Genomic DNA, 13,821 nt, shown 5'->3' with positions numbered 1-13,821 from the left:
TAAGCATGCTTTATTGATACAAAAAAGAATTTTGAGGCCAAGTAGATCCATGTTTAATTAATTAATGCTTAGAAGTCAAGTAGATCTGTGTTAATACTACTTTTGATGGTTCAAGTATTAATAATTGAAGAATGATTCAAGTGTTAATATTACTTTTGATGGTTTAAGTATTAATAATTAAAGAATGGTTAAGTGTTAATCATTGAAGAATGGTTCTTCTAGAAGTCTTTCCCTAGAGTGAGTATACCATGAAAGGATGAGTTGAGATAGAAAAAGGCTAGATCTTGGTAGTAACTAGTTTCTAGGCTAAGAAAATCTAGATTGTGAGAGAGAGAGAGAGAGAGAGAGAGAGAGAGAGCATCTACTAAAGACCCAATGGGCCTATGAGACCAAAGTGATACAATAATGTCCATGGCATATCATATCATGGAATGGAAAATAAAATAGAAACAAAACATAGCTATCTCATTGGGGTGATACTACCAAGAACATGGAACATGAGAGAGAGAGAGAGAGAGAGAGAGAGAGAGAGAGAGAGAGAGAGACATTAAATAATCTAGAAGTTTGGTTATTTTCATCAAATTCACCTACCAACATGGATTGTTGAAATCTTTTATTCTTCTATTCAACTAACATTTCTTTATTTAGTCATCATCATCGTTCAGCCCACAATAAATTATCTTATGCATTGTGCCATGTTCTTTCTTCATTTTCTTTAAATCTTAGACTATCTCTCTCCTCTTTGTAATGGCTATCCCATCAATTGCTACTACCTTTGGCAAATTTGACAAGGTTTTTTTTCTTTGAGAATAAAGAAAAAAGAAAAAGCATTGTGGACATGATCACAATTTCCAAAGAGCATGAATTACATATGGTCCTTAAAAAAGAGAATAATCGTATGTAGTAGTAGCCAAGCTTTGAACCTTAGACCCCTTGGGAGGTTCTTTTCCATTATAACCACATTTACCCACACGTGAATTTACGTGTCTTGATTAATGGTTACGTAGTGATTTTGGATGCCGTCTTGTAGTTAATGGTGGTTGGTTTGGTATGTTTGGATGCTACCATTTGTGACTTTCCCAAACTTCAATATGTGGTGATTATGCTAGAAAACATGCGATATAGACAATACTAAAACATACGAATGTCATGGATTTGATGTGTGTACTAGGCATGTAGATGAAATAGAGGATGGATGACATACAGTCTCCTTGCAATGCAACACTTGCATGAGAAACACACAAAGATGAGGGTATGTTAAATGCAAATCAAGTGATGCAAGAAGGATGGATGTGCAAGGTTGCCTTACATTGTCATGCCAAATGCACTAGTGGATCGAATTGCCACTGAAAGTGCATCTTAACCATGGGACTCATGCATATTTGATACATAAAGATCCAAAGCGTGATGGCTCTCAACCGCACTATGGTAGTGGCATGCTAGAGGGGGTATCTTGAAGGCGGACGAGCTCTGCATAGAGGCCATTAGTGTTTTGCATGAGCTGTTGGTGAGATCCAAGCTCTTGTACATGGCCGTGGTCTACCACGGCAATGAGGTGAGCCGAGCGGACGGTGGAAAGGCGGTGGGCCACCACAAGTACAGTGGCACGAGTGTAAGCGGCCACACAGTCGAGAGCTTCCTGAACCAGGGCTTCAGACTGAGTGTCAAGTGCACTGGTGGCTTCATCCAATAAGAGAAGCTTCGGTTTCCTGAGCACAGCTCTGGCTATGGCAATTCTCTGCTTTTGTCCACCCGAGAGCTGGACCCCTCTATTTCCTACATGTGTTCTGTACCCTTGTGGCAAGGAGCTGACAAATCCGTGTGCATTGGAAACCCGAGCAGCTTCCCTCACCTCCACCTCCGTTGCATCCTCCTTTCCACACCTGATGTTCTCCTCTATTGTTGCCGTGAAGAGCACTGGCTCCTGCTGCACTACTGCCATGTGCATCCTGAGCCAATGAAGCCCAAGCTCACGGATGTCTCTTCCATCGAGTCTGATATGCCCAGCTTGTGGCTCATAGAATCTCTGCAGTAGAGTTATGGCAGAGCTCTTCCCCGAGCCACTTCTTCCCACCAATGCCGTTGTCTTTCCGGCACGGATGTCCAAACTGAAGTCACGCAGAACTACGACACCTGGCCTTGAAGGGTATGCAAAGTTCACTCTCTTAAACTCCACATGGCCCTCAACAGACTCCAGAGTTTTATCAGTTTCATCTCTGCGTTTCTTCTCCTTTTGCCCTATGATGGAAAACACTGTCGGGAAGGCCGCTCGTGCGCTCTGGATGATGGACATGATGGTAATGGCCTCCCCGAAGTTATCGGCTGCATGCTGGAGGGCTTGGAATGCTTGAAGACAGCGCAAAAAGCTTGCTTTCTTGGCCCCCACAAACACCCCACTTATGTACAAGATGAAGCACACAGAAAAATACACTGCTGTCTGCCCGATTGCCATCATTAGGCCAATGCGAATGCTCTTCTTTGTGTTGTTTCTTAAGGGCTCTTCAAGATTTTCCAGAAACCTATTGTGTACCTTCTCTTCTGCCGTGAATGATGCAACTGTCCGTATATTGTTGATGGCCTCAGCAGCGATCATGTTGGCATTGTTGCTGGCTGTTTTCATCTCCTCAGAATGGGCATATTTTGCATCCTTGCTCTGTGCAGGGATTGGCAACTTAAAAACCTTGAAGCATTTGAATGAACAAAAATTACATCAATTATGTGACAGCAGAACCTTACTCTTTGGAATGTTCCGAATGTAAGGAATGGTAAGATGGCCAGGATCAGAAGAGCTATAGGCCAGGATGCTACGAATGCCAGTATGACACACACAATGAATGTGGAGATGGTTCGGATAATGGTACCAGCACACTCTGTTACCATTGCTCTAATGGGGAATGCACTGCTTGCAAAGCGCTCCAGTACAGCACCAGTGCTGTTTTCTTCTTGATCAAACCAACTGACATCCTTCTGCAAAACAGCTGCAAAAATTGAAAATTTGTTTTCACTCTGACTGTACACCATTCAGGAGGAAGATGAGCTTTGACTCTTTCTCTTTTTTTTCCCCCCTAAAGAAAGAGTTAAGTATGAAAGAATCAATACAAAATCATGGCTAGGAGTTGGAAATCATCATCATAGAGTGTAAGGTAATCACAGCCAGTCAGGGGCACGGTGATGCCGAGAGAGTCCAGGGGGAGTCAAAGAGAAGAAGATCCCATGATCCCAATTCCCTAAAGACACAGTTTGCTTTCGCTGATTTGACTCTCTTTTTTGTATACACAGGGGGGGCTTTTATTTTAAGCCTTAACTTTTATAGAAACACACAAAATTAAAGCAAGCTTTTTATAAACGCTCTGTACACTATAAATTCAGCCCACCCCATCCTGTTTGTTCATACTCACAAGCTTTGCATGCTTGACGTGCGGCAACGCTATGCCCTGATCTCTGATGGCTGAATACCTCATTGTACCCCTCTCATCTACCCTTATCCTCTCTTAACCTTTCACTTCCTTACCATGGAGGACTAGACAACCACTACCACTACCACTACCACAAGCCCATAAGTTAGTGCTCAAGGTAACGATCCCACGCAGATTCCTTTCACGATCAAGCACTAGGTTTGGATGGAGCAAAGTCTTAATAATTTGCAAACTATCATCACTACAATGACTAGTTGTCTCACCGCACTTGAAATGATGTTACAAGATTTGATTAGACTCATTGGTCCTCAACCAATTATAGTTTCAGGCCATGCCTTTTTTCGGAGAGAAAAAGGAGTGCAAGGAAGCTATCGGGAATTAGTTGGACCAATGACTTACTTCGACTCGATTCATGGTACACCGATCGGGTTTGTTCAGGATCGGAGTTGTTAAAACCCTAAGATCTCTCTAGATAATTGTTATGCATAAACATGCATAAATCAGGCATAAACTCAACCACCCAACTATCCCTGAGCCCAAGGGATGCACACATGAATAATAATGAAATGCATTATACCTCTACCTTGATGTCCCATACCATCAAGAGGTATAACTCCAATCCAATAGCATGTAGCTAAAGTGTGAAATGGTAGAAGAGTAGATATAATCCTCTACACAAGAGAGCATTACATAGCCTTGGTCTTATAAGCCCAAGCCTCCAAGCCTCCAAGCTCCCTTGAGTGTGCCCCATGCCCCTATTATATAGGAGGGCCCTCAAGTGACTCTTGACTTTCCATTTCCCATGTGTGACCCTTGGATGCCTGACCCTAACCTTAACCCTTAAGGTTAGTCCTAACCCATGCTCCCATGCTCACAAGCCTAATGTGGGTTAGCCTCCTAGTATATGCACACATAATGTGTATATAACATAGCATACATAATGTACATATAACATACTTCCCCTCTCTCAAAACATTGCACTCTTGCAATGAAAAGGAAACCTTGTAGTTGACTCTTGCAATTGGAGGTAGTTTTAGTTCTTACGCAACCGTGCCAATCTGATGCATAACTCGAAATGGACCACAATATCTAGGAGATAAATTCGAGCATTTTTCCATTGACAAAGTCTGAAAATCTTTAGGAACATTAAAATAAACCGACGCTCCTCGTTCAAAAGACCGAGATGAGCGTCCCCTATCAGCATAAAACCGTGCCCTATCATGAGCACTCCTGATAGAATCCCAAGCTTCGGTCAACATTTTCTGCATATCTCGCAAGAAATCCCTTGATGCATCAAGCTCGATGTCCTTAAGACCGACATCAATAGGTGCCCTAGGTTGATACCCATACATAAGTATGCACGGACTAAAAAATAATAGCCGTAAATTTAGAACTGTTATAGGCAAATTCCATCATTGGAAGATATTTTTTTCAATATGATGATTTTCTAGAGACATATGCACGAAGCATATACACTATAATATAATTCATATACTCTGTTTGCCCATCAGACTACTGCGGATGATCAGAGCAATTCACATTCAAAGTAACTTCCTCGTTGTAAACCATTCGGAATAAAGTAGGAAAACATGGCATTATAACAGCAAACCAGGGATTCATCGTCGCCCCGACATACCCATATCTGCATATGGAATAATCGACGTCTCGAGTTACCCATATCAACATATAAAGTCATCAACGTCTCGATGAGTCACATATGTCCATCCGTAAACAATCAGGTTGACTATATAAATTACCTAAAGTACGGAACTAGAGAAAGAAATGCCCACAAAAGAAGAATCCAAATTTCCTTATCCGAACACAACAAGATAAACTTGTTTGAACTCTAAAGAAAGAGATTTCAACAAGTGAAAATGTCGACGAGATTTCCCTCATCAAAACATGCAGGTTATAGATAAAAGAAGTTTATCTAGAGAATGCCCACAGTATAACTTCTAGTGAATTTAGAAAATGAGATTGTCTTTGAAGGTTGAGGTCAACATGCTAAGTGATGTAAGCAAAGCAACAATCTTGAGCCCAAATTATCCCATAAGATAATATATGTGAGGGATCACTAGCGTCCCATACCACCATGATACCACCCATACATACGTTAACAATTTGAAACTCCCTAGTATGCCGTCTAGGAAATATGAATAAAATCCTGTATAAAAGGAATAAGATGGCCCTATCCAGACTTTCACATACTAAACCTGTCTCTATATACTTGAGACTACATCAAGGAATAACTCCTTCTGAGTACATCATTAGAAAAGAAATTGAATTATTGGCGCCTTTCTAATGATAGCTATCCAAAACACAATAAAGTTAGGGTAAAAAAATAACTCACCTAGATATATAAGCAACTAGGTATCCGAGTTGGAATATGTACAAGAGTACAAGAAATATACTCCAAAATTACGTGCAAAAAACGAAGGCAAATGCTACCTTCAAGGCACATGAAATTATCCAAAACAAAAGATCCTTATAAAACCATGGATAAAAGCATAGAAGCTCCTTAAATCCATGAAAACCATAGTTGATCATAAAAATCAATGCATACCATCGAATGGACATTAATCATGCCAAAAGAAGCATTAAAATTGGTGGCCAACTCATCAATCCGGAGTATATGAACATTGTGTCGTTCAAGCAAAACTCCAAAGTAAGCAAGTGAAACACATATGTGTAGCACTCAATAAAAAACCCCTACACACAAGTGATCTAGGCGAGACCTGATGAGTCCATATAAAACTTGGAAAACATCCAATAAAAATCCACCAAAACAAACCGATCAACTAGTCCATGATAGAATTTGTCTTAGGCTTAAGAAATTAAGCATAAACCACACTTAAATAAGTGTAAAATAAATTATCATGGAAAAGTATCAAAGGTGAAACACACTTTGAACGAATATTATAGCCATCAAAAGAAATTAAGGAACATGTCCAAAAAGAATGGCTAAACAATGGTAAAAAATCATGAATACATCGTTTAGAATTAATCCAAATATAAATATCCATTAATACGAGATATAATCGTATTAATAATATACGAATAACTCGCATCTATCTAATGTCAGCACGAGAAAACGTACTTTAACATTAAATAACCCTCGAAAATATTAAATTCTCGAGAAAAAAAATTATCATGATTTTTTCCTAATTTTTTCTAATTTTTTCTAATTTTCTAGGGCCTCAAAATATAATAATTTTGAATTCCACCAAACCTATCTTATGGCATTCCAAACCTATATTTTTTCAGAAAATTTTTAGCAATTAAATTTACCAAAATACCATTGATATTTTAAAAATACCAATTTTTAGGATTTCTAAAAATAATATCTAGAATATTCCTAATTTTTCTGAGAACCCCATCGTTCACGAAATTTTTAATTCCGCCCGACAATTCTCAAATCCAATGAAAATTTACCATTTTAATGGATTTTTCTAATTTTTTGGGTCAAAAAATATATTTTTAAAGGAATTTGAATGGTCACGGGTGCCCGAATGGATACACCACATGCCAAACACCGACCCCACATTTTTTCAAAATTTAAAATAACCTTTGTCTAATTTTTCACTAATTTTCAAGAATTTTTTGAAATTTTAAATTACCCCGAACGCATTTAGAATACGAACGGTCAAAAAATTTCGGAATTCCAATGGTTTTCCCGGAATACGGAAAGCCAAAAGTTTTGGGAAAACGAAAAGACAAAAAAAATCGGAATGTGAAAGGTCAAAGGTTTCCGGAATACGGAAGGTCAAAAGTTTTTCCGGAATTCGGAAAGCCAAAAGGTTTCGGGAAAACGGGAAGCCGAAGGTTTTCCGGAAGATGAAAAGCCAAAAATTTTCAAGAAGAAATTTTCAGAGATTTTTTTTCTCAAATCCCATATTTTTCAGTATTTTCCAGGCTTTTTTCTGAAATATTATCAAAAAGCTTTTTTTTTTTAAATAAAAAACTTATTTTTTTAAAAAAAATTTAAAAAATAAATAAAAGCTTTAATAAGCTTTTGTAACTTTTGATTTTTTCTAAGGGGGGAGGCGATTTTTTTCGCCCGACTGCAGCGCAGCCCCCCCTCCCCCCCCCCCCCCCCCCCCCCCCCCCGGTCGCCTGCGCGTAGAAGAGCCAAGAGAGATGGAGGGAGTGAAACTCCCTCCTCACCTTCTTCTCCCCTCTTTCCTCTCTCTCTTCTTCCTTCCATTCTCTTTCCTCCCCTCTATTAATCATTTTAATCAGAGAGATTAATTTAATCTTTAATTAAGATTTTTAATTAAACTCCTAATCATAATTAACATTAATTATGATTAATGTTTAATTAAAAAAATTCATTTTTAAGAGAAATTTCATGGAAAAAAGAAGGAAAAATCAGATTTGAGAGGCAGAGAGGACCCCACACACACGGGAGAGCAATTTATGCATCAACACGCTGTCCCCTACTGAATTTCAGTAGAAAATTGACAGAAATTTGATCGCATTCCCGCGGAAAAAACCCGCAAAAATGTATAAAAATACATTTTTAATAAAGAAAATGCTCAAAAAATTCCTAAAAAATTAGGAAAAATTTCTAAAAATTTCTAGAAATTCAGGGAATCCATTCTATCAAAAATATCCACCATCAACCATATGGTATTTTTGTAAAGAATTCCATTACTCTACCTTGATGTCCCATACCATCAAGAGGTATAACTCTAATCCAATAGCATGTAGCTATAGTGTGAAATGGTAGATGAGTAGACATGAACCTCTACACAAGAGACCATAGCCCAAGCCTCCAAACCCCCAAGCTCCCTTGAGTGTGCCCCATGCCCCTATTATATAGGAGGGTCCTCAAGTGACTCTTGACTTTCCATTTCCCATGTGTGACCCTTGGATGCCTGACCCTAACCTTAACCCTTAAGGTTAGTCCTAACCCATGCTCCACTCGAGCTTGTTCCCATGCTCCCATGCTCACAAGCCTAATGTGGGTTAGCCTCCTAGTATATGCACACATAATGTGTATATAACATAGCACACATAATGTACATATAACAGGAGTATTCTGCACAACATCTTTACCTTCTGGGAGGTGACTGCATCGGCTAGGATGTGCCAACAAGATCTAATTGTTCTCCTTCTTGATTTTGAGAAAGTCTCTGATAGAGAAGATTGGGGCTTTCTGGAGGGGACGATGTGCAGGATGTGCTTTGGGACTCTACTTAGCTTCTAGCCAGGTTTTTATTCAGGGAGCTAGAGGTGGCAGATTTCCACTTTCTTGCTCAGCTTAGCAAGGGTGCCCTCTAGAACCTTATCTCTTCCTGTTTGTTGCCGAGGCCATGAATAGTTTTCTCTCCGCCCCGGAGACCGGGCTTCAGGGACTGCGTCTTCCCATCCGCGCGTAGGAGGAGCTACTTGAATCTAAATTTGCCGATGTCACGGTAGCATACTTGTCGGAGGACGAGGGGAACCTCTAGAGATTCGCTGAGGCGATTGAGATTTTTTGTCGTGCATTCGGAGCATAGATCAATTGGCACAAGTTGTGTGGATTTTGGGTTGGCTCATTGCCTGCCCTGACTTGGCATCATGTTGAAGCTTTTTAGTGGGTCCCAAGAGGCACTCCACTTTGTTATCTTGGATGCCAGGTTGGCATTGACATCTCCTCGAAGCAGCAGCTAGTCCCTCTTCTTCTGAGCATTCAGAAGAAGTTGCTATACTAGAGTTTTGCCTGGCTTTTCTTAGCTGGCCGGGTTGTGGTGGCAAACCAAGTTCTTCTAGCCAGATTGGAGAGAGTAAAGACCCCCTTAGAGGATTTCAGGGGATGCACCTTGCAGAGGGTGAGGGTGATTGTTTCATGCACATGAGTGGCACATCGACCCTCCATTGGCCAAGATGGCTAGAGAGAGACTCTCTCGGTTATGGATTTGGGAGGGCCAGCCTCTCTAGGTGTCAAATCCCCATAGGATCTCCTCGTAGAACGCTCCTGGTACAAGACTGGAAACCTGCAAACAAACCAAACAAACGTGAAGGGGGTGCAGGCTTGACTCACCTCCCAACCTTGACAGCCGTGGGCAAGCCCACAAGTCTTGGCTGTCCCCACCGGGCCACGAGCTGAGCTAACTAGATGGACGTACTGACCAATCTCTACCTCGTGACGTCCCATACCGCCACGAAGCTACCCTCACAGGCCTCGGCTGCATAAAGTAGGTGCACGTCTGCACTAGATCCAGGCTCCTGACCATAGAGCTCTCACAAAGACACGCGAGACTCTATGAACTAATGACTAACCTTGGCCACCCTTTTATAGGCTCTTGGCCGGTCTCATCGGGCGTCCACACTTGGACGCCCGCCCGTCCATACTTGGGTGCCCGCCCGTTAGTCTATTCCATACTTGGGTGCCCGCCCGTTAGTCTATTCCTAACTCAGCTCGCCAATCAACCTGCCTAGCTCCAAGCTTCCCCAAACCTCGAAGCTAGTCTTGTGTGCGTGTAGCACACGGTAGATACACACTGTGCACATGACATACTCCCCTTCCTCTAAGAGCTCACTAAAAAACCAGGGTAATCTCTCTGAAGGGTAGTCAATGTCTCCCATGTAGCGTCCTCCTCAACACGATCCTTCCACTTGATCTTGTATTCCGTGATAAGCGTATTACGCAATCTTCTTTCACGAAATCCAAGAATCTTTTCGGGTTCGTGTTGTGGAACAAATGTCATGTCCTCGACATCTATGATTTCTTGAGGAGTAACTAACTGGTCTGTTCCACCCAGTACTTCCTTAAGTCTATTGACATGAAATACAGGATGAACTTTCACATGCGAAGGCAAATTCAATTCATATGCGACTGAACCAATCCGTCGTGTAGTACGAAATGGTCCACAGTATCTTGGGCATAATTTCGGAGATCGACCTGTCCGTAAAGTCTCGGAATCTTTCGGAACTCGCAAATACACCATCGTTCCTTCAGAGAACTCTCTAGGTGAACGATGTCTATTAGAATAAAATCTGTCTCTGTCTTGAGCACTTCTAATAGATTCTTTCGCAACTTGTAACATTTCTTGCATATCTTACAAAAAATTACATGCTGCATTGTCATGTGCATCATAGATGCCATGGACAATCTCAGGGCTAGATCCAGAGGGGGCAAACAGATAAATAGTATGAACCAGATAGAGTCAGAGTGTGGAGCACAAGATACAGAAGTGGCCAGGTTGGACTTGGAGAAGCACCAGGGGCAGTCGGCTGAGTACAGGAGCTGTCGGCTGTACCAGGAAGCAAGGTGGCTGAAGGCGCATGATGACAAGGCAAGATAACCAGTTGGCTGAATTAAGAGGCATTTAATTCATGTATGACTGGCCGACCAGCAGTCGGCCAGCTTACCAACAGTCCAAGAAGTCCAAAAGGAGGTATAAAAGGCAAAGGGTTCTCCTCATTGTAAGCATTCAATCCCACTAGGGGTTTGGATCCTTAGAGGTCCCATAGGGGACAGATTTTGGTGTTAACCACCTTTTTATGAAGGCAGCCCATGGTTGTAGATATGTACCCTTTTTGTACCATAGTATATACTGAATTTCCAGCACTTCTCACTCCCTCTCTCTACTCTCTCTCTACCTGCGTTTTGCATCAGATGGTGCGTTTTTGCATCAGAAGGTTTCCAAGAGTGTTTAGGGCTGAAAGAAGACTCCCAGAGCTTCCGCGCGTTACATTGGTATCAGAGCATCAGGCTCAGCCAAGCTAAACACTGAATCAGTCCCAGATGATGGTGTACAGGTCCAAGGTACAGGAAAGTACACGGATTCGAAGCCCAAAGCGAGGAGCACAGACTCGGGAAGAACTCCCAGGAGGTTTGTTGGTGGTGTTCCACAGTGCCAGATGGGGATGGCAGTTCCGTGAGCCAGATAGGTTCTCAGGTAACGGTCCCAAGGGCGGTTGATCCTCCAAGGGTGATGTGAGAGTGCCAGACTCAGTTCCAGGAAAGAAGACCAAGACGGTGTTCAGAGCCAGGGCGGGAATGGATTGTGGACTAGAGGAAGACCAGATGCATAGATCTTCATCAGAGACAGAGTGGTTTGGAGAACAGGCTGGGTTTTCAGAGAAAAAGGTTTGCCAGGGATGGATGATGACAGAGGGACTTCAGGACACGATTGGGATGATGACAGTCATCCAAGAGCAAGTTGGATTCCCGTCATCAAGTTTAGCAGAGGGGGATGTCATGTGCATCATAGATGCCATGGACAATCTCAGGGCTAGATCCAGAGGGGGCAAACAGATAAATAGTATGAACCAAATAGAGTCAGAGTGTGGAGCACAAGATACAGAAGTGGCCAGGTTGGAGAAGCACCAGGGGCAGTCGGCTGAGTACAGGAGCTGTCGGCTGTACCAGGAAGCAAGGTGGCTGAAGGCGCATGATGACAAGGCAAGATAACCAGTCAGCCGAATTAAGAGGCATTTAATTCATGTATGACTGGCCGACCAGCAGTCGGCCAGCTTACCAACAGTCCAAGAAGTCCAAAAGGAGGTATAAAAGGCAAAGGGTGCTCCTCATTGTAAGCATTCAATCCCACTAGGGGTTTGGATCCTTAGAGGTCCCATAGGGGACAGATTTTGGTGTTAACCACCTTTTTATGAAGGCAGCCCATGGCTGCAGATATGTACCCTTTTTGTACCATAGTATATACTGAATTTCCAGCACTTCTCACTCTCTCTCTCTACTCTCTCTCTACCTGCGTTTTGCATCAGATGGTGCGTTTTTGCATCAGAAGGTTTCCAAGAGTGTTTAGGGCTGAAAGAAGACTCCCAGAGCTTCCGCGCGTTACATGCATCATGCTAAAGTCCTGAAAATCCCACTGTAAACAGGTGATCTAGGTTGAAAACCATACATAAGCATGAAAGGGCAAAAACCTGTACTCATATGCTTAGTACTATTATATGCAAATTCTAACATAGGAAGATATTCCTCCCATGAACTCTGTCTTTTGGATACATATGCTCAAAGCATATCCTCCAAAATCTCATTCACTCTTTCAGTCTCGCCATCAGATTAAGGATGATTTGAGGAACTCAAATTCAAAGTTGTTTCGAACTTCTTAAAAACAAGTCTCCAAAAGTCACTTGTAAACCCTATCATTGACTATGTCCTACGGTAACCCATACAGTCTAAACAATTGCTCGATAAACTGCCTTGCTAATTGCGTAGCTATAATGGTCTTCCGTGTCGGTAAAAATCTAGCCATTTTTGTCAAGCGATCCACCACAACCCAAATAGAATCGTGGCCTTGACTTGTTCTTGGCAATCCAGTAATAAAATCCATGGAAATACTTTCCCATTTATTACCTGGGATTTGCAAGGGATGCAACAGCCCAGCCTGTCTAAAGCGTTCAGCTTTATTTGCTTGACAAACTTGACACTTGAGAACATAATCTTCTACATACCCTTTCATCTTTGTCCAATAAAAAGTGTGTTTCACTAACGATAATGTCCTCTGTACCCCAGGGTGTCCAGCAGAAGGGGCGTCATGACACTTCTTAAGAATCTTTGTCCAATAAAAAGTGTGTTTCACTAACGATAATGTCCTCTGTACCCCAGGGTGTCCAGCAGAAGGGGCGTCATGACACTTCTTAAGAATCTTGTACCTAATGTCCGGGATCTGTGGTATACAAATTTTGTCATTACGAAATAGTAAACCATTCCGAATCATCCATTGACCTTCTGCACCCTGAATGGTAGGCTGCTCAGTCACTGAGTCTTGGTCAATCAATGAGCTCCCGTCCTGGATCTTCTGCCAAATTGGACCAAAATAACTATCAGTCCTGCAAAGCCCTCTCAATGACTGAAATAAGTCAGTAGAAATCTCGGTGAACGACAAAGTATTCACCTCTTTAATTCGACTAAGCGCATCTGCGACACTATTCATGGACCCTTTTCTATAATGAATCTCAAAATCAAAATCTTGCATTAATTCAGCCCATCGAGCTTTCCTTCCTCTCAAATCATCCGCATCACACACATACTTGATTGATTGATGATCAGTCAATACCACAAACTTGGAGCCATATAAATAATGTCTCCAAACCTTGACAGCATAAAGCTCCTTCTCAAGGGTTGGCCAACGAAATTGAGTATCGTCTAGCTTTTTACTTTCAAAAGCAACAGGTCTACCATCTTGAAATAGAGCTACCCCGATTGTATAGTCAATGGCATCAGTTTCAAGAACATAACGCCGACTAGGATCGGGTAATTCTAAGATAGGCGCTTCCTTGACTTTATCTTTCAAAAGTCTGAAGGCCATATCCAGATCGTTATTCCAAGTGATAGACTGATTCGACTTACGTCCACGACCTTTCAATAAGTCGGTCATCGGTAGTGTGATCTGAGAGTACTCCCGCACAGATTTCTGAAGAAAAACAACAAAACCGAGAAAAGAACGAA

At 41.9% G+C, this 13,821-nt stretch overlaps 1 protein-coding gene across 1 annotated transcript in view; it reads right to left on the bottom strand.

Annotated features, from left to right (window-relative positions):
• Positions 1-820: 820 nt before the first annotated feature.
• Positions 821-13,821, bottom strand: part of LOC147629698 (ABC transporter B family member 19-like) — a 91,242-nt gene continuing 78,241 nt past the window's right edge. Inside the window, exons 10-11 of the mRNA XM_086811239.1 lie at positions 2,737-2,978; positions 821-2,653 (exon numbers count right to left, since the gene is read on the bottom strand). Coding sequence (XP_086667365.1) covers positions 1,424-2,653; positions 2,737-2,978 — 1,472 coding nt within the window. The 3' untranslated portion in view covers positions 821-1,423. The remainder of the gene's footprint in view (positions 2,654-2,736; positions 2,979-13,821) is intronic.

This window comes from Cibotium barometz, chromosome 17 (genome assembly GCF_041138505.1).
Source record: "Cibotium barometz isolate CiBa-2024 chromosome 17, ASM4113850v1, whole genome shotgun sequence".
In the NCBI taxonomy this organism is placed as follows: Eukaryota; Viridiplantae; Streptophyta; class Polypodiopsida; order Cyatheales; family Cibotiaceae; genus Cibotium; species Cibotium barometz.
The sequence above is the reverse complement of the archived record's forward strand: the minus strand, read 5'-3'. Positions and strand labels throughout refer to the sequence as shown.